The sequence below is a fragment of the Anopheles darlingi genome, chromosome 2 (assembly GCF_943734745.1).
Source record: "Anopheles darlingi chromosome 2, idAnoDarlMG_H_01, whole genome shotgun sequence".
Classification (NCBI taxonomy): Eukaryota; Metazoa; Arthropoda; class Insecta; order Diptera; family Culicidae; genus Anopheles; species Anopheles darlingi.
The window spans coordinates 47,019,403-47,043,402 of NC_064874.1; the positions used below are offsets into that span (position 1 = coordinate 47,019,403).

Genomic DNA, 24,000 nt, shown 5'->3' on the forward strand with positions numbered 1-24,000 from the left:
AGAAGACACAGCAACGACAAATATCCTGTAAAGCAAAGAAACGATTAAAAGATCTCACAGTGTTTCGATCGTCGTCGGTAGAACTTACGTCTACAATTTTTGCAACGAATATGTAGGCACCCTCGACATCCGGCCAGGCAAGCTGCTGCCAGAAGATTTTGATCTGATAGAAAATGGCCAACGTATCGACGGCCGATGAGGAGTACTTCACCGTCGCATCCTCCGGCTGTAGCTTATCGAGCTCGATCGCCTTGTGGATGCGTGTCAGTGCCTTGTAAACGGCAATATCCAACCAGTGCGTCACACCGGCCATAAACCAACGATGATACTCATCGATCGCAAAGTTATTCTCATTCGGACTCAGTTCAGTTCCCATAGCGCAGAATCGCTTCAGCACAATGTACAATTCAAACAGTGTAGTACCCATGTTGATGTCCTCGAATTCGATGGCCCCACCATCTGAACCACGCTGATATGGTCCACCTTCGGGTAGTTGAATGCGCTTCACCTTACGACAGATATCTTCTACCGTCGGTTTAATCAGTTCCGCCAGCTTCAATTCGTACGTAATGTACAGCTCCTTTGCGTACGGGAAATGCATAATACTGAAAAGAAAATAAAGCGTTAGAAGACGACCGGTAGCGCTTTTGCTCGAAACTTACTCTTTAAATGTTTTGTCATAGTATTCCTTTCCCTTCTGAACATCCGATCGAACCAGCTGAATGATTTTGATCATATTCTGCAACCGATCTTCATCCGTTCCCGTTTGCAGGAAGTGACCCTCCTTAATGCCACCGAAAAAGTCTTCCGCACCCGACACCACCGCACTGGCCAATGCTTCCCGGATGTCCCAGTTCGGTTCGTCGTTCTCGCCCGCCGAACGACGAATCCAACCGTACTGATGCACCGGAAACAGATCCGTCCCTTCGGGCGGCTCAAGCAAGGCCACTTTGGCGATAATGTTCAGTACATCGGTCAACGTTTTGAGCGTGAGCTTATCGCCAGTGTTTCGTTTGCGAAGCTTCCGAATAACCGAGAAGCAGGATGGAAGCAACTTCTTCGTAGCCTCCCAGAAGCTCTTAAGTTCCTCGGCCGAAACCGAATGCGTCTGAATAGGCCGGACCAGCTTCTCTAGCAGTCCGTCGAACAGCACGAACGACAACGGATGATCCTGATGGATGGCCGTGAACACGGACCATTGGATAAAGGTTTCCGTCGTCGACGAGAGCCCACTTTGGGCCGAGTGTTGGGTGAGGATCGCTTCACCTTGAATCGTAAACTTGCCCGACCACCAGTACGGAGCGACTTTCGAGGATTCCAGTTCGTGCAGCAGCAGCACACGCAACAGATGCCGATGCTCCTGGGCCGCCACATGACTGTTCTTCTCCGAGCTGAAGTTCAGCCTTACCCTCAGCGTACCTTGGCGGCGCAGCTTGTTCTTCTTATCCAAGTTGTACCACATCAGCATGCCCGATGCCGGAATGGACTGTAAAGCAAAGTGCAATCAGATTAGTCTGCAGTAAAGAGGCTCCCGGGATCACCCTAGACCATCCGGTCAATCCGTACCTTCAATGGTATGCTAGTACGACCGATCAGTTCGTTGTCATGCTTTCCCGATGAGGCCGTTTGTGCAATCTCTTTCATGAGCTTCCGAAGGCCACGCACTCCCTTCACCTCAAACAGTTTGTTCATCTTTTCCCTCACCGTTTCGGCCGGATCAAAGTCCCACACTTCCACGATTAGGTTCGCCTCGTTAGCATCTTCGGTGATTGGTCTGCGGAAGAGGGCAATGGGTGAGCATTGTTTGAAGACTAGCTAGTTCGAACTCGTTTAGAAATATTGTATTCTTTTTTAAAGTATAATGCAAGGTTTCGCCTCCTTCTATCAGTGCTCACGCTTCTTCGCACGTGATCTTTGAATACCTATAATGATCTTTACCTTGCCATTTTTACTGGGCTGGGCTGAACTCAAACGTTTCTGCTCGTACATGACTCTCTCTAAACGAGATAGTTTTAATCTAAATTCATTTAGTCTTTATGAAGTACTAGTTACTTTCATAAAGTCAACTATCGTTGGATCATTCGACATTCCTTAGTGTTCCAGAACTTTACAGTTCAAATGATTTTAAAACAATTTATGAAATATGTGTGCCCTACACCCTATTCCGCATACTTCTACTGGAAAAATGTTTTCCCTTTCCCATGACAAACGTTCGAAAATTGAAACCGTTTCAAATACTCCAAGAAGCCGCCTCGACTGAGCGTATTTCCAACAAAAAAACAGACAAAAATTACGATGCACCGCGCGGTTGTGGTGCAATAACGGTGCGAGCGCGTTTTACTGAGATTTCGCTGCACCCGTTGACCGAACAGCAAAATTAACGTTATATTTCATCACCCCGCGTACCGGTGTGACCTCGTAAAAAGACATATAGCCAACCTTCTCGTATTTGGACGCGCTCGCAAACAATTCTCTACTCTAGTCCATGGACTAACCAATTGAGGGCACATAGGGACAAAAAAAAATATTTAAAAAATCGCGAAACACTTGATCGCTTTATGTTTGGCGATTATAAATAAGAGAATTCGAATCGCCTGCGCTTCAGTGGCCGCTAATCTATCGTGCCAAAAGCTAATGCTTACGTTAATGCTCTACCGAGGGTTTGTTAGAATATTAAATTACCACTTGGCGCAGACCAGACGCGCCAGATCACACTTAAGAGCTAGGACTTACAGCGAGAAATGCTCTTCCCAGACGGGATCAAGGGTGGCCGATTTTACCGAGGTGTTGTAACGATGGTTCGGATTGGAGGCAATGTACATCGTCACGAACGGATCGGACAGCCCGTTCGAATCCTTTGGCTCCAGATCCTTCGCCTCGATGATCTCCACGTTCAGCCGTATCTCGGGTGCTTCCTTGTTGCGGGCCACCTCCATAATTTCCTGGTGCTTCTCGTCCGTCATCTTGAACGCCTCCTGAATGTACGGGAACAGTACGTCCGCGCTTACCTCCTCATCCTCGCAGCCAATGTTGTGTATCGTCTCGAACAGGACCTCCTCGTACAGTTCCTCAATCTATCGGTTCCGCGATCGTGATGGTGAGATCGAAAGATGAGGGGAGAAAAGCGTCAGAACATTCTCACACCTAGCTGATCGCGATCGTAAAACAAAACTAAAACCCATTTGGTGGCATTACGGTCATCGAGTGGACGATCTGGCTGGCTTGATGTTCTAGCTCCTCCTTGCGCACTCCCCGGAACGGATGGTACGGATGGTACGGTATCCGGCCTAAACGATGGACATTTCCCGATGGACCGGCCTGTACCGTACCGTTGGGAAGTTCCCGCGACTCCGATGGACGCCTGGTACCCGGTGCCAACGAGGTTGAATCACGGTGCACCACAGATGCGGACCTAGACGGTACCACCTTCTCCCGTCGATCGAGACTACGGAACGATTTCGATAACCGCAGACCACCGAACTTGAGGTTGAACTTTTTGTTCCCACTCAATCCACCGCCACCGATAAGCCGCGGTAACGAGTATGTGCTCATCGTGATCGTGTTGTGGTGGTGCTCCTATGTGTGGAACAGGCAACACCTGGCCAATATTTTTCGGACCGTCGGTGCTAAGCGAACGCACTTGCCAATAGATCGCGCCGTGTGCGCGATTACATAAACGCAGTCCAAACCCGTAACCCGTAGGCGTACTAATGCTCTCAGGAGAAGAGAAAGATCGATCGTGCAAATGATCTTCGTCGTTCGTCACTGCGAAATCGAATGGACACAATTTTAACAAAATCAGGACTGTGGACCTGATGCCATACACGAATTACTCGCACAAGATCATGCTAGTACACTACGCGCAACGTGACGCATTGGAATCCCCGGTAACGATGTGCTTCTTCCTTTCGCACGAGCGGCCGCACGCGTGGCGTTGGATGAGATTTAAAGGGTCACACACTTCCTTCCGAGATTCGCACCTTACGGTACATCTCGCCAAACTAGAAACCAACCAGCGAACCAGCGCACAGGTTTAGGACGGGGACGGGGACTAACTGGCGAAATTCGAGTATTTTATTTTTACTTTAGCAACACATTTCTTCTCGTTCTCGCTGCTGCTGCTCCTGCTTGTACTTTGCGGACCGGTCAAGGAATATATGCTGATGATCGGTCCGTTCTATTTATTCGCGGCACCCAACCAGAACACAACACCGATACTCGACCGCCGTTTGAACTCTTCGCCTTATCACGTCGATGTGGCGTTACCGATCCCGATTAGCAAACTATCCGGACGGACGACGCGGACTAGCACTACTACTAGTACTTCCGACCAATTCGAATCCGGCGCGTGCAAAGTCAAACCACAGCGGATAGATGTCCTGTGTCTACCATCCGTGGTCCGCAACCACGGCACGGGATGAGATGCTGCACACTGCGCTCCGTACAGACAACAGGATCCTCGGTAGCCATCCGCGAATCCGAATCGTCGTCGCACGCGGAACAAAACGAACGTACCGTATCCGATCGGCCAACGGCGGTCCAACCAAGCCGCAAAACCGCCCACTGTACCGTCCTTTCCCTGCCCTCTGAAGCTCTCATCACGCAACGATCATTTCCGAACGGATGCGATTCGATTCACCACCATTGACGAAGATATAAATAAGCTTGGGCCGGACCTGCGCGGAAAAATCTCGGGCGCGGACTCCACGCGGGGACCACGCGGTGCGTTGCCCCCAACCCCCACGGTCTGTCGGTCTATTTCGGTGGCGGCGACGCTGATCGGTTTTGGAACCGAATCCTTAACCCGGTCCCAAACGAAGCTTGGGAACAAATCATTGGTAGTAGGTCTTATGTTGGAGTAGGTTAGGCACATGACAATGGCTGTGGTATAGGCCCCGTTTAGAAGTGGAATTAGTTGGCCCACCACATTACACGCTGACCCGCTAGTGGAATGCATGGAATGCGCGGAACAGACGAAACCAAAAATGCCCCAAGGAACATGGATACTGATCGATCTATTTGTTGTCCCAATTAGTGCTCCATTGGAAGAGTGCGCTACTTGCCAGTTTATTTATCTCCGGATTGGACGGATCGGCCGGATCGGCCGGATCGGTTCCGAGCAGAAAATAAATAGACCACGGACAAGACGATGACGAGTGCGCTTGCTTTAAGCGGTTAACGATCGCATCGTTTGATTTACGATTTATTTAGAAAGCAAGCAATATGATCGCTGCAATCCTAAGATGCAGGCGCATTTTGTATAAACAATGCGCAACAAATATATATTTGAGCATTAATTGCGGTGAGGCCAACATATAGCCAAAACCTTGGGCCTCCTTGGTGACTAATTACCAGGACACCAACGGCTTAATACAAGTGACTGGCCCCAAAAGCAGTAACACCCCAAAACAGCCGTTTGAATGATCAAGGTTAATGTTGCGCTACTGATGGGCGCTTCGAACCTGGCGAACCGACACTGCCGCACGTGTTTTTACTATTTTTAAAAATGCCCTCGACCATACGACGCACTTACGCTTGATCTTTTCGCACCAAAAACATAGATGCTGCGATGCCGTTGCCGACCATGGTTGCCACACTACGTAAGCTCGTTAATTAATGTTCGCCAAGCGGCGTCGGTACCGGACCGACACCTCGGACTCGGTCGCAATGAATGAGGCATATACTTACATTCCAACCGAAGGCATCCCCGATGAATCCGACCTGCTTGTCCTGCTGGTCCTCGGGATCACTGTCGGCGAGCGTTTCATTGCCACTGTCGTCCGCTTCGGCGACTGGCGGCAATCTCGAGGCCTCATCGTCACCCTTTTCCGATGTTTCCTCCTCATCCGGTAACGGTGCCAGCTGACTCCTTATGTGCTCATCGTTCTGGATGGACTTCTGGCGTAGGATCGAGCCGAATTTCTCGAAGAAGCTCCCATCTAGATCTTGAATACTGCGGGTGCGAGAGCGAAGGAAAAGTAGGGGATATTATGTTTCAGCACTTGGTTAATGATGGTTTTCGGTAACACTGTCCTAATGAAGTGATCTTTCACTCTGCCCATTCGTCACTCAGACACACAGAAACGGCTAGTGGAATGACCAGGTACATCCCTGGCAAATAAGTAACACATGAGCGACCGCTTTTTTGTGCTTCACAAGCTTTATTGAATGATGAATTAACACGGACACGGACTAATATGAACATTTACCACTTAAAGCTATATCTTGGTTTGATATTACCAAACAGCGACATTATGGCGCCCGTGGAAGACGTACGATGGAGTTTTGCGTTTGCGCAATGCGAGCCCCAGCAGTGAGCACAGCTCTTGCGGTTCTAGTGACTAGTAGCTAATAGGGATCGGATCACTGGATCCGATCGTTCTACTGCAAATTGCCGTAACAGAGATACTTGATGTAAACATATTCATCAATGCCATGGCGTGAGCCTTCACGTCCAACGCCCGACTCCTTGATGCCACCGAAGGCGGCCTCGGTAGCCGAGATGAGTCCCTCGTTGATACCGATCATGCCGGTTTCCAATTCACGTGCCACCCGGAACACTTGGTTCAGATCGTTCGAGAAGAAGTAACCGGCCAGACCGCGACGCGTACCATTCGCGATGGCCAGTGCTTCCTCCTCCGTCTTGAAACGTACCACTGAGACGACCGGTCCGAAGACTTCCTCATTGTACAGCAGCATGTCGTCCCGAAGGTTCGTCACGACCGTCGGTTCATAGTACAGCTCACCGTGCTGGGGTAGCGTTCGTCCTCCGTGCCGCACCGTTGCTCCCTTTTCCTTCGCATCCGTTACGAAACGATCGACTTTGGTTAGTTGGGCTCGGTTGATCAGTGGACCGATCTGAATGCCCTCGCGGCTACCATCACCGATCGCCAGCTTGCCGATCCGTTCGATCAGCTTCTCGACGAACTCATCGTGTATCTCGTCCTGAATGAGGAACCGATTGGCGGAGATGCACGTTTGGCCACAGTTGCGGAACTTTGAGTTCATCGCACCGGTCACCGCTTTCTCCATGTCGGCCGATTTGAAGACAATGAACGGCGCGTTTCCGCCCAGCTCTAGGCCAATGCGTTTAACGCCATCCGCACACTGGCGATAGAGCAGCTTGCCAACCTCGGTCGAGCCGGTAAACGAGATGGCCGCAACCTTATCGCTGCCACAAAGCAGCTGACCAATTTCGGCTGCATGAGTTCGGCTACTCGTTATCACGTTGATAACACCCTTCGGGAAGCCAGCCTCCTCCGCGAGCCGAGCTAGTGCGAGTGCCGTCAGTGGCGTATCTTCGGCCGGTTTGATTACGACCGTACAGCCGGCCGCCAGAGCAGCGGCTGCCTTTCGCGTGATCATCGCATGCGGAAAGTTCCAGGGCGTTATGAGTCCGGCCACACCGACCGGATTGCGTGTCAGCATAATCTGTCGGCCGGCCACGGGTGATGGTACGATTTCACCGTAGATGCGACGTGCCTCCTCGGCAAACCACTCGACGAACGAGTTCCCGTACGTGAGCTCTCCCAGTGATTCCACCAACGGTTTGCCCGATTCCGCCGTCATGATGCTCGCAATCTCCTGGCGGTTCTTCTCCATCAAAGCAAACCATTTCTACGAGCGGGGACAGAGAAGAGGGAGTTAATATCAGAGGCCCGGGGACCTTAATTGACGCTCAATTGATGCGGCATCAATTGAGTCAAACAAACCTTTAGCAGCGCTGCCCGGTCCTTGGCCGTACTGTTATGCCAGCCCTTCTCGTAGAACGCGTTATAAGCGGAATCGATGGCGAGCTGTACATCTTCCCGGTTCATATCCGGAACCACTCCCAGTACCTGTCCGTTGGCGGGGTTCTGTACCTCGAAGGTAGCCCCCGAATTGGCCCCAACCCAGCGTCCATTCACGAACGCCTGGCTCTGGGTTAGCGGATTTCCGTGCAACATTCTTCTCCCAAACGCGCACTGATCGAATTGGAAACTGGTGTTTCTGGTTCCGGTCACGGGAACATTCCACTTTAAACTACGAAGCAACAACCGCGAGCCTCGAAGCATCCCGCAATCTTTTCACAGTTCGGGTTTGCAATAGCGATTAGAACCGTTATCTAAACAGGACGAATTGCCGAATTGATTAGCGCGAGCTTCGCGACCGCACCGAAACGTGATTGGCCTGGGCGACGAGGGTTTTGTAGGGGTGGGCCTTTTTCAGTGGGAATTCATTCCCTTGTCAACAAGAATCCCGACGGGAGTGGAGTTTGCTCTTACCACGTTCGAATTGGTTTAAATTAAAAGAAAATTCTAAGAATTTTCCTCGGATTTCCGCCGGAAAAACTCACAGCATCTGGGGCGGACTGACAGCATAACAATCTCCGAATGCTCGAATCGAGGGCTGGTTCAAGCAGGATCGAATCGGTTCAAGCCGACTTGGCCCGGGTTTTTGCTCGAATTTTAGGTTGTTGAGCTCGAAATAAGTGTTTTCGGGTGGTTTGCTCGAACGTTTTAACGGCGGTTCTTTGGCGCTCTTTTTGCGGAAATTCGGTAAGGTGCGGTTTGGTTAGGAATTCTCGTATCGGGGATTTTAAGATTTTGCAGTGAAAAAATGCAGCAAGAACCCGAGACGGCGATGCACGTGAAGGAGTGGGCAACAATAGTACTCCTGTATCAGGAAGGGCTCTTCAGGAAAAGAAGTCGCTGCGATCTGGTACTGGAGTTTAGTGACCACACTCGGTTGCCGGTCCACAGCTTGGTGCTTTACGCAAGCACAGATTTCTTCAATGGCCTTCAAATCGTCCATGAGAATACTCTAATCATGCCCCAGGACCTGCAACCGGACGATGTCATCCCAATAATAGAATTTATGTATACCGGCCGGCTGCAGTACGGGGTGCAAATGTACGAGCGGATCTTGAAAACGGCCAAGCTCATGATGATGGATTTACTCGTAATGCGTCTGCAGATGATGCAAAATCCGTTAGCTCCGAGCGGACAATTCTACTGCCAGCAAATCACGGAAGCCTCCGCTGGATCCGACGGATTACCTCCCGCTAAGGACTCCCCCAATCTGGCTACGCATTTCAACGATAACGTTTATAAGATGGATCCCACGCCGCTGATGCCGGTTGTTGTTGAACCGCAGGGAGACTCATCGCTCCAAGAGGTGCTTGGCAAGAATAATCCCAAGCCGGAAGTGGAAGTGCGGCTCATCGCTGGATCGAATAGCTCTGAGTTCACTGAGGAGTCTAAGTACGACGTCACCGACGACACAACTGACTATGTCGTTGATTTTATCGATTACGATTATGAAGACCATCAGACCCCGGTCTCGGATAACTCGGCCATAGCTAAAGCACAGACGGACAAGCAGATTGTCGTGAAACAGGAATCGAAATCTTCCAACCCGCTGGGAAGTAGTACGATTAAGCAAATTACCGGGAAAGATGAATCGGGAAATGTGGATCATGCAAAGATCATATCGGAGGTACTGAAAAAGTATCCCCACTTGGTGAACCAGAACAAAAACATTAAACTGAAAATAATTCGAAAGAAGCCATCCGGATCTAGCCAAGCCGCCGGTGGAGTACAAGCGGGAAGCAGTAAATTAGACATTCGCACGATGCAAATGTACACGATGAGGCAAATCACCGGGAAAAATGATTCGGGAAATTTGGATCATGCAAAGATCATATCGGAGGTACTGAAAAAGTATCCCCACTTGGTGAACCAGAACAAAAACATTAAACTGAAAATAATGCGAAAGAAGCCATCTGGATCTAGCCAAGCCGCCGGTGGAGTACAAGCGGGAAGCAGTAAATTAGAGATTCGCACCCCAGCACCATTGAAGCGGCACTTCTCGGTACTCGTACGGAAAACTACGGCTTCTATACGCAGCGGCGACCAGCAACAGAAAACTGGTGGCACGGCTAGTGGAACTGCTGTGGCGGGAGGTACCACCACTACCCTGTATCCTGGTCAGTCCCAGATGGTTTCACAAATCGGCGGCGGCGCGTCCAGCCTGCAACTCATCGATGATGATTGGGTCGTCATCGATGATGATTGGGTCGTCATCGATGATGATTGGGTCGTCATCGATGATTCAAACAATGAAAACAAATTCGTCGATACAGAGGTAGTGAGCGAAAATTCGGACACTCTCAGCGCAGAAAGCGTCTGCAAGAAGTAGTTGTTCGAGGACGGAAGTGAATTTCAGCAACTCTGCTAACACGGTACGTAACAACTTCCTCTCACAAATTGCATCATTGATAAAAGGTTAATAATTCGTTTTCCTTTTCCTGTAGGAGGATCGCAACTAATGACGATGTAGCTCCCTCTGATGATAGCGAAGCCGACGGACGAGGAAAGCACAATGGCACGGAGAGTCGCGTAAATTGAATTGAAATAATGTAGACATGCGTTCTGCCGGAAATAGCTTCGAAATCAGCGAACTGATCAAAACGATGATCAATTTGTAAGCACATTCTTATGATTTTTGATGAATAATTACATACAGTTGTAAAACCTTCTTCCACCACTAGTGTAGCTATTCTGGCATCATTTTCGATATCACCCGCTCCACCTCGTTTTCGGTTGAATTACTGGGAAAAGGTCCTGGGAAAAGGTTCAGAAATGGCCTGATTTTATTCCGTTTGGCGAAGATTTCAGCGATTACAGCGAAGATTACTAAAAACATGTCGGGGAAACCCAGTAAATCGTATGTAGTCATCTACCGTTTAAAAGTGGATTAGTAATCCGTCTTTTTCATCACCCCTTTATCGCAGCATCTCATTTCCATTCTGGAATTGATAACGGCAACACCAATAAAATGTTGCTTCAACGTAATGTTGCTTTAATCGCCGTTCATGATTCTTATCTCAGAGCAATACTGAGACACTGGGATCACACGGAACCTGGCGCATTCCTGTGGCGTGGTGCTCTCCTTCCGTTTTATTTTGTTTCGTAATCACCAGCGTATGTCTCATGCTGTGGTACTCGCTCAACACACCTTCACCAGCTGGATCTCGCTTCCACCCACCAACTAATCATTCGCCATTGAACTTGAGATCATCACTCTACCAAGTGACGGTGAACGGTGAAGATCGGCGGTTAGAATGGTTCGTTGGAGGTAGTGGCAACGGAAATTGCGAATTACTAAAGATTGCTCTCCTCGCCTAGAGCCACAGCAACAGTGTGAGTTTGAGTTGTGCCAAACGCAACCGCCAGCAATACATGTGTGTTCTGTTTTTCATCGGATACGTTCTTGAATGCGAATGCTAGTCGGTCGGGAAAAAGCGGAAAACACGTTGCACTGCGCATGTCGGCCCGAACGAACGATGACCAGCACATCTGCGAGTATGTTTTGTGGTGAAAGCAAAAGCCGATTCCCACGGCTGATGCATCATCATCACACGGTTTGACCTCAAACTGCACCCGCCGTAAAGTCCCGTACATGATTCGAAATACTTCGGCACACGAATCACTCAACGAATCACACGAATCATCAAGACAAACTTTTGGGTGAATTTTGCACAAAGATAAATAGCACGAACCAAAGGTATGGTCAGACAGACAGACAGAGAGACAGGACAGGACAGATAGGCACATCATTTACACAGCACATTAGAGTGATAACATCAACTAAGCACGTATACGTACATGGACTGGTGCTCGGTCGGAGGTTTTTGCTTTTGCTCCTGTATTTTATCGTAGAAACCTTTCCACATCGCTTCCTCGTCCATCTTGACTGGCAGCCGAGAATCGATTGGTACTGCAAGCTAGAACGAACACTGGAATACTGCCCTGCCCGGTCCGGCACTCCTTGTATGGAACGACCGCCTTTAGCGCCTTTCAGTCGCCGTTGCCGCTACTAGTTGAATTGTTGTTGCCAAAAGAGCACGATATGATACGTTAGCGAATCGTTCGTCCGTCTATAACGGTGCTACGTTGGCTGGCCACGGTTCCGACACATTTTGCAAACATTTAACCCCATACTAAAGATGGAATCGTATGCGATACCATTTTATCACAATTCGAAGAGCCGCTCTACTTTGTAAACGATAATCAGCAAACAATACCAGATTCAGATCATCATATTGGAAGCTGTATTAGAAATGACTGGAAGTGGGGACTGCAAGCGAATTACAATTTCAAATATACCCACGGCAAATGCCTTGATGCAATTCCAATGCGTTGGTGATCTACGGAGCTGCGGTAAGCATCGCTGATGGAATTCGCGATGGCGCGGTATGGAATTGCCTTCATGCGTTGTTGATTCGTCGTCGATACCGCTGCATGAATCATGCAGCAAGATTTTCATTCTATCGATGAGATGGCGCACTACGAGACGTGCACGATAGTTTACTTTCCAACATGGCAGCACGCTGCACGAGTACTACCGAGGATTTTATAAAAATAATGAAAGTGAATCATGTGATTGCCTTTTACTCTAATACTACGAAAAAATAGTGTACCCGAATGGCACTACCTTAGACACTAGGCCGGTGTACTAAGCTCCTGTAAGCTGTTGCAGGAGGTATCGTGTGTAGTATCATCTCCCGGAAAGCTATTTACTCATCCTCAAACAGTTTGCTAAACAGTGTTGCTGTCGGGATAGTTCAGTACGCGTACACCCAACACCCAGTGATGTCATTGTGGGGTGTTGTGGGCAACGAACAATCCCACAATCATTGTTCTATTTCGTTGTTACCAACAGCAAGCGGCACAAGAACGGACCACAATCTTCCTTATTTGGCCGGATGGAGGGAGGGAGGTGGTCCATGTATTTACTGTTCGAGATTCTGTACCTCAGGCGATAATCGTGGGTGCGGGTGAGTGATTTCGAATGTAACCATTTCCATTAGCACATGTGCGATGCGATTGCAGCACTGTGGGGACCTTCGACCATTGGAAAGTTTATATGTTTGCTATGATTTCGGTTTTCGACGATAGGCTCACTGGCACAACGGAGAAAAATGATTTACAAAAAGGAACAAACAACCGCGTTCGATAATGCGTTTGATAGTGCAAACGCACGATAGGTCCTTCCATACCGGCAATCGCCCGAATGGCGTCGTCCGAGCGACGTGAGCCATCAACCTTGGTCTCGGACCGGTGCTTTTGGCTCACACTGACTCATGCCCTCCCTCCCACTCGGCTGGAGCATGTCCGGAATGCTGCTGCTACGCGGTGAACAACAGCTTCCATTCGCGGCTCGGTGCCGATGATTCAAATCCGCACTGGCATCATACATCCATCGTTTGTCATCTGAGACGCGACGAATGAGAACACGACCTTCCGGACATGTTCCCTTCTTTAAAAACCACTTAACGCGGGTGCACGATCAATCCACTATTTGACGAGCGCTTTAAAGTATCTTTAACAAAGATCAAATACTAGAGAATCATTTGCTGGACAGAAACTACCAGAAGATCACCTGCAGAGACAACAGTGTAAAATTTTAGCTTCATTCAAAATATTCTAAACTTCCGATTCAGTGAGTCACGCCGAACGGAAGTGCACTGTTCCTGCGATCGTCACGAATCTGTTAATTGTTGTCTGAAACCGTGTCCAAACGATGACGAATGTTGGAGAATTTCTCGACGAGAACTTCGCAAACAAACGTCATCCCATACAAATCCGTCGAGAAGTTATCGCGATAACTGGAATGCACGTGTAGACAGCGAGCAAGCGAGAACGAGTGAAAACCCCCTTAGGAGCTGTCAAATCGTATGTAAACAGTAGGGCGAGAAAGTTATCGCGATAACTTTTGCTCAAATTGAGCAAAAGTTATCGCGATAACTTTGTTGCTCGTCTGGACGGAGTTTGAGACAATGACTCTCAGTCCCCCCAAAAACCCCCGTTTCTATTGGATGTGGGTTTTTTTGCTGTTTGCCCAAAAATGTGTCGGAACCGAACCGGCTCGTGCCCTTCACTGAATCCGTTCGGGTACCTCGCGCTCTTTGCGTTGGCGCTGCGTTTTTGGGTTTCTTCGTCGTGCGGTTCAACGATCAACCAACTAAGAAAAAAAAACCCTTGCTCGTCGTCGTCAGCACGGTTGACGTAAGCGGGAGTTTGTTTGAACCGGCAAGCAGCGATGTTGTTGGATGACCTCTTTCGCTGCCGAATTTCTTGACAAACTTTCTCTGTGAATTTATGATAGCAACTGTCCGCGATCTATCAGCCGTCGATAAGATACACTGAGACACTCTGCTACACTTTGGCGTTATTAACACTTCTTTATCATCAACAACCTGAGCGGAAAAAACCTGTTATAGCACTGCCACTTCCTCTTGTGGTCGGGTTCCGACGGTTTTGCTTGGCCACGGTTTACACCTATACGCGAACTGCTGATGCGATCAACGCCAAGATCTACTCTACAGACGCACTCGAGAGATCTGTCTGCTGGCTCAGATCTCGCCTATAGACACGCTCTAGCGCTGTGCTCGGTCGGGTGCAGCTGAATCGACTGAAGATCGCGAACTGTGCGCAGCGTCCCGTAGTTGGCGGCCGCTAGCACCCGGAAGGTGATTTGTCTGGCCTGTGGGTTGACGACACCACTACACCGCTGAGCCGACCCGACCCGAGCGTTGCCACGGATTGCTCACGGTGGAGGCGGCAGCATGTGACGCCGCGCGGTCCCTTTTGCACGCATACGATCGCGAACGGGGTGTGCCTGGTGTGTACGATCATCGTGTGGGTAAGTGAGATGCAATTACCTCACAACCTAAAGAGTACGTCGATAAACGCACATTGAGCTCCAAACGGCTTCTTCCCTTTGGGTGGAATTGTGTTTACAAACAATGTGAACGGAGAGGATCAGGTGCTAGTACGTGATTTGGGATCGTTCCGATGATCGGACGTCGGTGATCACGAACGATCATAATTACTTCGATGTCACTCGTAGGGCAGTGGAAACTCAACCACGGCCAGAGCTAATCGGTCTGATAATGAAGCATTTAGCTGCAGGTTTCGCTGAGAGTCGGTAATGAGTTTAAACTCATTAGACAGTTTAAACCCGAAAACCGCCTTGAGATGGCCCTTTTTTAGAAAAACCTCTTTCACTAACAGCTAATTCCTGCATACAAATATCCACCGATGATCGGTAAGAACAAAGTTTAAATAAAATTAAACATTGCTCGAAGGCAAGTGAAGATTTTAAATGCAAGGGTGGTAACGATCACGCACAGTGAGCACGAACCTTGGCGGCTTAGGCAGGAATCCGCTTAAAGGTTTACGGATTTTAAGGGCGTCATTTCTATGCCGGTGCACTATTGCCTGTAAAGGGCTTCCCACGGTTTCAATGCGATGAACCGCGATCGGAACAGTTACCACTGACCAAAAGGTAAATCGTGAACTACCGTTTGAAACAACCTAGGATGGCCGGTTCCAACTTGCTTTATACGGCACACAGACTGAACCGTAGTCGTGTCTGTACGCTACACTCATTGTGACAAGATCGCCACGCTTGTCATCGAGGCCCAGAGCAAAAAACTCAATCTACTAATATGGTACGATGCGAGTGGTTCCGGTTCCGTAATACCAAATCTAGATGATATCGTTCAATTAGAACGAAGATTTCATTGGTTTCATTTGCCTAATTACATACATTACTATTGTCGCAGATTAATTAACAAAAGAGCGATAGACACATAGACGCCCAACCAGTGATAACATTCGACAGAAAAAATACGGGCACATGAACATGTTTCAGTGATAAAATTTAGCATAATAATATGGAAAAAGAATCCCTATTTATTGATGTTCAAATTCCTTGGGGATTATTTTAATTTAGGTACAAGCTGAGCAGAGGTTTCAAGTATAGCATTAAGTGCGGCAGGAATATCTTTAAATAGGCGACTACTCCATTCATCAATTGTTACCTGGAGCAGTGTATTGTCTATTGTTAGTTAGAAGAGGAGATGGATGTGGCTAATTTCATATACTTATCCATTTCCGTGTGGTAACACATATGAGGAACTGCGAAAATTAATCAAATTTATGCAGTTTTCTAATGATAGCTGGTTTAGCTAGCAACTATACGGAACATACTGAACGAAATGATTGCCAAATAGTTTTGGTAAGCTAGTGTGGCATCTCTTAACATTTTTTTCTTCCAACATTTTCACATGCACGCTTTCATGCAAATTTACATCTAATATTTTATGCCGCATCTTTTAACTGTTTTATAGATCGGAACCGTCTACCATAGTAGGACGCTCCATGAGAGCAAAAATAAGTAAAAAAAGAAGATACCCTCCAGGAGCAAGCTCTAATGACAAATGTGCAGTGATAAAAAGCGACAAAACATTTCAAATGAATCTATATTGCAAATCAATTATTATGCATTTGCTAAATTTCGAATACCTGGTAATATGGTTTTAAAACATGTGGTGACTAATTATCATGTAGGTAGATTGCGAAAATCTTTCAAATTTCGGCAGGTCAAAACAATTGTGTGCATTGAATGTTGAATCACGTTTTAATAACTACAGTTTTTTGGAAAACCCCGAACAAAAAATCATACTGTGATCAATAATTGCCAACCCCTAGCCAATCGTCATCGTCGACCTTGCGGCTGTTGCGTTGTTTCAAAAGAAAAACCACGCGGAAACAAACTAGTGATCGCGCTGCTCGTGCCGGCTTGCATGCGATCGTGTGTAGAAGGGGTTGCGTTTCAAGCAAGCACCCTCGTACAGTATACTGCGAATGTTAAGTGAACGTATAATTGATGAGGTTATAAATATTGATAAAACTTCAATTTCAAATTTTGTGATAGCGTAATGGATACCACTCAAGCTGAGCAAAACAGCTTGCAAAAAATAAAGGCTGATCACGCTATCTCAGGATATAAATTCATGAAGCTATCCCATCAAGAAGTTTGGAAGGAAAAAATGTTTTTTTAGAATACTAAATCTACTACTCCACTCACACCACTTCATTAAGAGCAAGTAAGGCACAGCGAGTGGAGCATATAGAAGCTTCCTTCCCAGAGATCTATTTATGGTCATTGTTCATCGCACACTAGCTTTGAAATGGTGGTATCTTCAAAACCATAATTCCACGAAGAACAGCGATATCGGCTGCATGCATCCAATGTCTAGACTGGTTTTGATTGCTGAAGACTGATGATCATGTGGGACCCATTTTCTGCCCAGCGTTTCGCACAAAGAATTTAACGCTTCCTAATGGAGCGCAGACAACACATGATTTCTACAATAAACACCAGTCAGACGCAGTCCAAACATACCAAACCGAACACAATTTAACCTTTAAGATAAACACACCGATTGCGAAGGAAATGGAACGATTAAACATCTTTGAATCCATAATACATGGATTCGTTGCAACGTATATCCCGCTAAAACTACTAAACATCTGCGTGCTGTCCACAGAACACAGGATAATCACTATCACACCATCATAATCAGGATAATCACTTTTATATACTTTTCGATTGAGATTGTATGCAGCGCATTCATATCGATCGAAAACAATGACGCGAAACATAAAGTATTTAACGGCAAACAATGCATAACATCAAATCACACCGAATGTGGTACTCACCGGCGATCCTTGGGTGGGGCGGTTTGGGCCGCCTTCTGCGGCCGTATCTTGCGCAGCATTCCGAAGCTAAAGTACTTCTGCCAGGCGCTTTCCTCCTCGTCGTCGTACCGATACGTGAAGAAGCTGCCACCGCCACTGGTGAGGAAATTGTTTGACCTTCGCGCTCGACCGTGCCTACTGTTGGGGTCCCGTCCAGCCCGACCAAACCACGGCCGTGACGAGCGTTCGCGACCGTTTCCACCCGAACGCCGTTGTTGGCCAACCTCGGTCAGACAGTTTTCACTTTTACTCCAACCGTGCTCACCACCGGCAGAGTTCGCGATCGTTGGCACTCGCCGATGCTGACCGATGCTGAACAGATTCTGAATGCTACCGCTCCATCGACCAAAGGTACCACCACGCGAGGGTGGCGATGATTCCGAGACTGTCTGCAGATGCGTCTGCGCCGATGTTCCCGGAATCGGATCGGTTGGTCTATTTTTAAGCGCGATCAGTCCGGATCGACGGTTCGAGTGGAGTTCATTTGGAGTACTCCAGCGGGCTCTGTGCACGTTGCCGCTCTCCTCTTCCGGCTGACCGGCCAGACGATCCCTGCCATGGTGCGAGCGATCGCCTTTCCCTTCGAACATCGATGTATCCTGCTCGTGCAGATTATCGCTACTGTCTCGGCGCATGATGGATTGTTCATCGAATGCGCTCAGTGCCTGCGAACTGCGGACATCGAAACTACTACGCCGCTCGTACCACTCGAGCTGATTGGCCACTGCGCCATACAGGCTCAGTGTACGACTGTTACGGTCATTATCGTCCTCACAGTGCCTCCTCGATGACCCTGACGATTCCGATGGCCAGTTCTGCACGAAAGAACGAAACGAACGAACGATCAAACACCACCAAACATCGCAGTCGTGGAAATTCGTGGTTTTCGTTCCACCACTGTATTTACCTTGAAGTGTTCCGGGGGTAACACCTGACGTTTGTTGTAGAACGGAGTGTACATTTTGTAGTTGAGCGGATTGCGAGCCTCACCGTTCATGCCTAGTACCAGGCACGCCGACTCCGTTTGCTCCCGGTCATCTAACAGCAAACTTTGGGTAGCTCGAGGATAACGGGATGCAACGCCGTGTCGTCTCCTATGTGGTGCATCTTCGTGGTGCTGAAAGACATCTTCCGAAACGGTGTCAGCCCTCGGCCTAGTCGGTGATGCCCGTGAGTTCGCCGGCGTAGTTCGATCGTACTCGATCGTATTGGCTAACGTAACGGATTGGCCCAATCGGAGCCGGCAGTCTTGTAGTGCTCGTTGATCGCTAATATGGCCTAGGGTGTGCAGTCTCTGTACTCGTTCCAAGTCTTGTCGCTCCGAAGCCCCATTGGCGAAGACATTATTCTTCCTGAACAAGGGATCCCTCGCCTCCGGTGGACCAATGGGAACATCCTCGATCCGTGCCTGGCGTCGATGGCGAATGGGATTGTAGTTACGACTAAAGGCGACCGGCTGTCGCTCTTGATCCAGCTCCTCATCCATGTATGGTATTTGGCTAACGATTAGTCGAGTTTCGAGGATGGCATTCAATGGATAGCCATAATATCCGCTATGGCTGTATCGTAGAAGGAAAAGAGACGACATTTGAAAGAATATTCTAATGCGAAAGTTTTCGAGCGATGTTGCATTAAATTCTACTTCAAATAATCATAAATGATGATGCCAAACATAATACTGAACAATTGAATATAGCCTTTAGGCTACTAGCAATTCCCTCACATGATACCGAGACCAAGTATTATATGGGGGTAGAACAATAGTAGTTCTTATCAGTAGCGACCATGACGGAGCAAACGAACTACACACCTTTAATTGACGTGTTGTAGGTGGTCATAATTTGGGAGACTGACTCACTGTTTCAATTTACACGACCACTCTAGTTCAAACGAATTTAATGCCCAAAAGAACGATGAATCATTTGTACTGAAGATATTTCAGCCAAGGTTATTCTATTTTCACTCGTGATTCTAAAAGCACTGTTGAGATAGTATTTCACGTTTTTTAGCAGTGCAGCAAAAAAAAACAATCACTTTCAATCACTCGCTACACTTTTGCTTTCGCATTCCATTCAAACGATCTTTTTCAATATCGATTGAAAACATCACAACACACTCTAATTACTCGTCAATTTAAGTTAGCAATTAAGGAGCGAAGCCACTGCACTAGAAAAATACTGGGAGGCTCCATTCACTGGATGCTTGCACATCCGCTAGCAAAAAGATTGCATTTTTTAAACGCATTTTACAAAACGAATTCACGGATCGTTGGTTTCCGGACCTGTCACCCCGTTCGATGGCACTGCAGAACTAAAGGCATAGTCTTTAGCAACCCTAACGACAAGGCACACCCAAAACACCATTAAACAAAGGCGAAGGTCTCCTGGTTAGGGTAGCACGCCCCGAGTACCAGCAGCATTTTCCACCGAAGTTACAAACCGGCCACAGTAACTGATAAACCCCTTGGTTGACTAGCGTGGTACAAGTTCAATGGCACACCAGGGCCAAGGTACCGGCAGCGTATGTTAAGCCAGTAGAGAAGGGTTCTTTTACGCCAACGTGTGCCAATGGAATGTATGACTAACATGTTTTTAGTCAAAAAAAAGTGTTTAATAAATTTAACATCGTAAAAAATGGAAGCACAATAAGTATGATTCTAACCAAATAAACTTAACAATGTGACTGAATCGAATGAATAAAATATAGCATGAACACATCGGAAAAATAAAAATGTCAATCCGAATGCGGAAAAAGAACGAGGAGTAGGTTGAATAAAACTAGAAAATCTTCAATTATTATTCAAAAAAACATCAAGATCTGGGATGCAATATATTATTATTATTTCAAAGCTTTTGTTAACTATTTATTTGTAAATGTTCTCACCTGTTGCCAGTCAGTCCGAAAGGATGCCCATAATAACCGTGTTGTCGGTCGGTTAGAAACGGCAGCAAATCATCGCACTGCACTGATTTGTCCTGGAACTGGCGTTCCGACAACTCCGTTACCTCGACCAATGCATCTGCCTCTTCATCTGCAACGTTCACATCACAGCATGGTCCATTGCTGGCTGCTTTCACTGATTTCTTACCCACTTTTTCCTTGCGGAACCAACGATGCTTTTTCTTTTTCTTATCCATTTCCATCTCGTGTGCGGTACACTTTGTATTCACCTTCCTCTCGGAATCTTCCAGGGCCGCCATGGTACACTGGTGCTAAATGCGGTAATTACCTTCGAAGATTTGTACTAGTCCGTGTGGAGATCATCGGAAGCATGCTGCTTACGTTACACTAGAAGCATATTCCAAATAAAAATCAAATGAAAATGGTGCATCATTAGCATCACCGCAAAACATTGCTATCCAGTGTGTACTACGATCTACGACGTGCTATTTATGGGCATTCTAGGCGGAAGCTAATCAAAATTATGATCACGGTGGCGCACCCTTTGGTCGATAAAGGCATATCCGACGCTTTTGGCAATCAATTTTTCACACTTTCTCCTAGACACTCCTTGCTGTTCGTTCCATAACTAGAACAACCATGACGGTACCTGCTATGTTGTTGATTGGGTCGACCATTAAACCATGAGTATGAGTCAACAACTTGGAAGCTTCTCTTGTTCCTTGCATTGCGTCATTTGGTAAACATGTTACGAGCGAAATGCCAATGCTAAGGATATTGAGCATGAAGAAAGTAATTTGGCATCCCCCGTACCAGGCAGTGACCCTGTTGAATCGATTTTTATTTTCCCACTTTCCATCATTTTCCCAGCCGCTAATCACTCTAGATTTTGCTGCTGTGTCAGTTTCGAGGACGAAGGTTCGCCTAAACGCACACGCAAGGGATTCCTGGAGTATCGCTCTTCGATCGGATATTAATATTGAATTCAGCGTTGTGGGTATTACACAAGAAACAATGTAGTGTAGATATTGCTATTCCATCCACTAGCACTACTATTTTTCACCCATTTATGAACATATTTACTGACACGATATAGTATAGCACATGAGCCACTAGCATTGTGGGACTTTGTTGGAGCACATTTCTCCTCATCACACAACAGGATGCGAATGAAAAGGAAACAACTTTACGAAGGGTGACGCGCCTGGAAAACCCCATTCTTGATGTAGAGCAATTATGTGTTGCATTCGCCCATAAGAGCACTTGCTCGTTCTACATTGCATCCGTTGCTACTTGCTGATAATTTTGACGCTGATGATCGAGTACAATATCCAAGCAACTCGGACGGCACGCATAATATCATTTATCACTGTTCCAGTATCACTGATTCACAAATACCAACGCACAGTTGGTACCGATCACACTTTATGCTTTGTTAGAATCTTACAAGAACACGTAACAGAATGATCACTATATACTACTTCTGGGCAACACGTTTGACCACGTTTGGTTTTGCAATCGAAAGAGAGGGTTTTATCATGCCAGCAACGAAGCTTTATCACTCTCAGTTATTTTGTTGAAGCCTCATCAATTCTTCTACTGGAATCACCAAACGTGACGATAACTCTTTTCAAGGATCGGTCTAAGGTTTCTCGTCTACAGAACAATTGCAAAAATCGGTGTTATTCGCGTAATTTCTCTATTTAACAGTTAAATTTATAGTAAACAGATGGCATAAAACGTCGTAGATGATCCAGTACGCGTACAACTGTTAAAACACTGGCGGTAAACACGTATTCATAAAGCATTGCAGTGATTACATGAATCAGAATATACTTAATCCACAAGTAAACCATCCGCAAACTGGTCACACGCTTTTCACCCACGTAGAATATGAACAAAGTAAATAACTCATGATAAGCACTGGAACGCGCTGCTGAGTTCAGATTTAAATTATATCACCGAAATCCAGCTTATCATAACTATTTAGATCACTTGCCACCTTCCATCCCTTCTAGTCACCATTGAGCTATCTACCGGGTTTAACAATTTAATAACAAACACTAGGCACCGAAACACACCACACCACATGTGACACATCATGCGCGCTTATGGCCTACCGGAGAACGCTTCGCCCACTTGGGTATCCGAATGATGGTGGAATTGTGCGAATAAAGCACAAATAGGATCACCCCGACCGCGCATTCAACGCGAGACACGATGAACGTCGACGATCACAGCACAATGCTCTACCACCGAATGGATAGATCACTGGATGGGTGTCGAGGCAACGCGCTTCTACCAACCCATTCACCGATGCTGGGTAATTATGTATATAATTTCGTTCGGAAGAAGTTTCCAAAACCCTCTTCTAATTGACTGAGAGACTACACTTGTTGATGGTTGGTAACTTCAGCGACTCGAAGTAGCTTGAGCATTTACCGCTATTTTTTAGTGCAAAATACACCCCACAGAAGGAATAGCACGTACACCAAGATGTTTTATAACTCTCTGTGATATCACTTGTACCAGATGTAGCATGCCAGTACGCGCTCCATTCTACTTTACAACCGCACGATACACCCAGTGTCAAGGCGTTTCATTCGCCAAGTGTTATCTGGAAAGAACCCGAGCCGGCAGAAGATACACACACCGGACGCCACTAATCAGACGTCGCCGTCGACCACGCTGATCTAGAGCACCGAATTGCTAACGAGAGGGTGTGCAGGGGGGACGCTTTGTCATCTACCGTTTCGAATGATTTCTCGTGCTAGTACAGTACAGGAATATTCCCTTTCGAGAATCGATCCGATACACGAGATACACCACGGGATGACACAACATTTTGCGAAGGATGCTCTACTGAGTCGTTCCACCTCGTGGTCACTCGGCGGTTCGGTCTAGCGTTAGTCAACACCCTAAACACTCACACGATGCGGTCGAAGTTCGTAGAATCTGTCGCTCGGATTCTGCGAGTCCCGACCTACGATGATGGCATCAACAGCACATTGGTTCAATTAGGCGCCGTGCCAATGCATCTTAACCAATTAACCACAAGTCACTGTACCGGCGAACGGCGCACCATAACGCCATGGTATTCTGCGAGCACTGCGTGACGCGGTCACCACCGGGCACACGGCGATCGATGGTCCGCTGTCTGGCGTGGTTCGGAATCGTCTGATGGTACGGCCATTCGGGTCGGTCTTTCGTACGCGCATGGTCCGCGGCCACGAGACTGTCGTCCGGCGTGAACCTGCTGTTTGATGCTTGGGTTGGACACACTCCCACCCTTCCCAACATATATGTGCGATATATCGTCGGCCGAAACGTGACGGCGGACCGGAGAGCTCCACATTGTAAACCCCTTCACCGGGCAGCCCGCCAACATCGTAACCAGCGAAGCGTTACGCGCTAGAGTACACGCCAAGTCACGGTTCTATGGTTGCTATGGTAACAAAACAATAGACCTATGCACGATTGCGCCATTTACATATGTGTGCGTAGA

The 24,000-nt window shown here is 47.4% G+C and overlaps 2 protein-coding genes across 6 annotated transcripts in view; both read right to left on the minus strand.

Moving 5' to 3' along the window:
• LOC125950674 (protein unc-13 homolog 4B-like) overlaps positions 1-18,310 on the minus strand; it is a 19,893-nt gene extending 1,583 nt beyond the window's left edge. The window contains exons 1-8 of one of the 4 annotated variants that reach the window (XM_049678877.1): positions 17,556-18,310; positions 5,689-5,953; positions 3,196-3,576; positions 2,734-3,074; positions 1,567-1,774; positions 663-1,486; positions 89-605; positions 1-25 (exon numbers count right to left, since the gene is read on the minus strand). The exon at positions 1-25 is cut by the window's left edge and continues 509 nt beyond it. In XM_049678877.1, the coding sequence (XP_049534834.1) occupies positions 1-25; positions 89-605; positions 663-1,486; positions 1,567-1,774; positions 2,734-3,074; positions 3,196-3,576; positions 5,689-5,953; positions 17,556-18,229 (3,235 nt within the window). In that variant the 5' untranslated portion in view covers positions 18,230-18,310. Of the gene's footprint in view, positions 26-88; positions 606-662; positions 1,487-1,566; positions 1,775-2,733; positions 3,075-3,195; positions 3,577-5,688; positions 5,954-11,648; positions 11,860-13,941; positions 14,454-17,555 lie in introns of those variants that run through there. The other 3 variants (XM_049678876.1, XM_049678875.1, XM_049678874.1) reach the window with 3 other exon arrangements.
• Positions 6,148-9,311, minus strand: LOC125950700 (3-sulfolactaldehyde dehydrogenase). Of its 2 annotated transcripts, XM_049678930.1 has the most exons (3): positions 8,265-9,311; positions 7,713-8,104; positions 6,148-7,617 (listed from the first exon to the last, which is right to left on the minus strand). In XM_049678930.1, the coding sequence occupies exons 2-3, from the start codon at positions 8,052-8,054 to the stop codon at positions 6,382-6,384; spliced, it is 1,578 nt and encodes a 525-aa protein (XP_049534887.1). In that variant the 5' UTR covers positions 8,055-8,104; positions 8,265-9,311; the 3' UTR covers positions 6,148-6,381. The 2 variants fall into 2 exon arrangements, with proteins under 2 accessions (XP_049534887.1, XP_049534886.1); XM_049678929.1 differs by having other exon boundaries at positions 7,713-9,311.
• Positions 18,311-24,000: the final 5,690 nt, after the last annotated feature.

What these genes read in the sequence shown, in the direction of transcription:
- LOC125950700 (XM_049678930.1), bottom strand. Translation starts at nt 8,054, where the DNA reads ATGCTTCGAGGCTCGCGGTTGTTGCTTCGTAGTTTAAAGTGGAATGTT. An exon ending in ACCGGGCAGCGCTGCTAAAG is followed by an intron (nt 7,618 to 7,712) that starts GTTTGTTTGACT and finishes CCCCGCTCGTAG; the next exon opens with AAATGGTTTGCTTTGATGGA.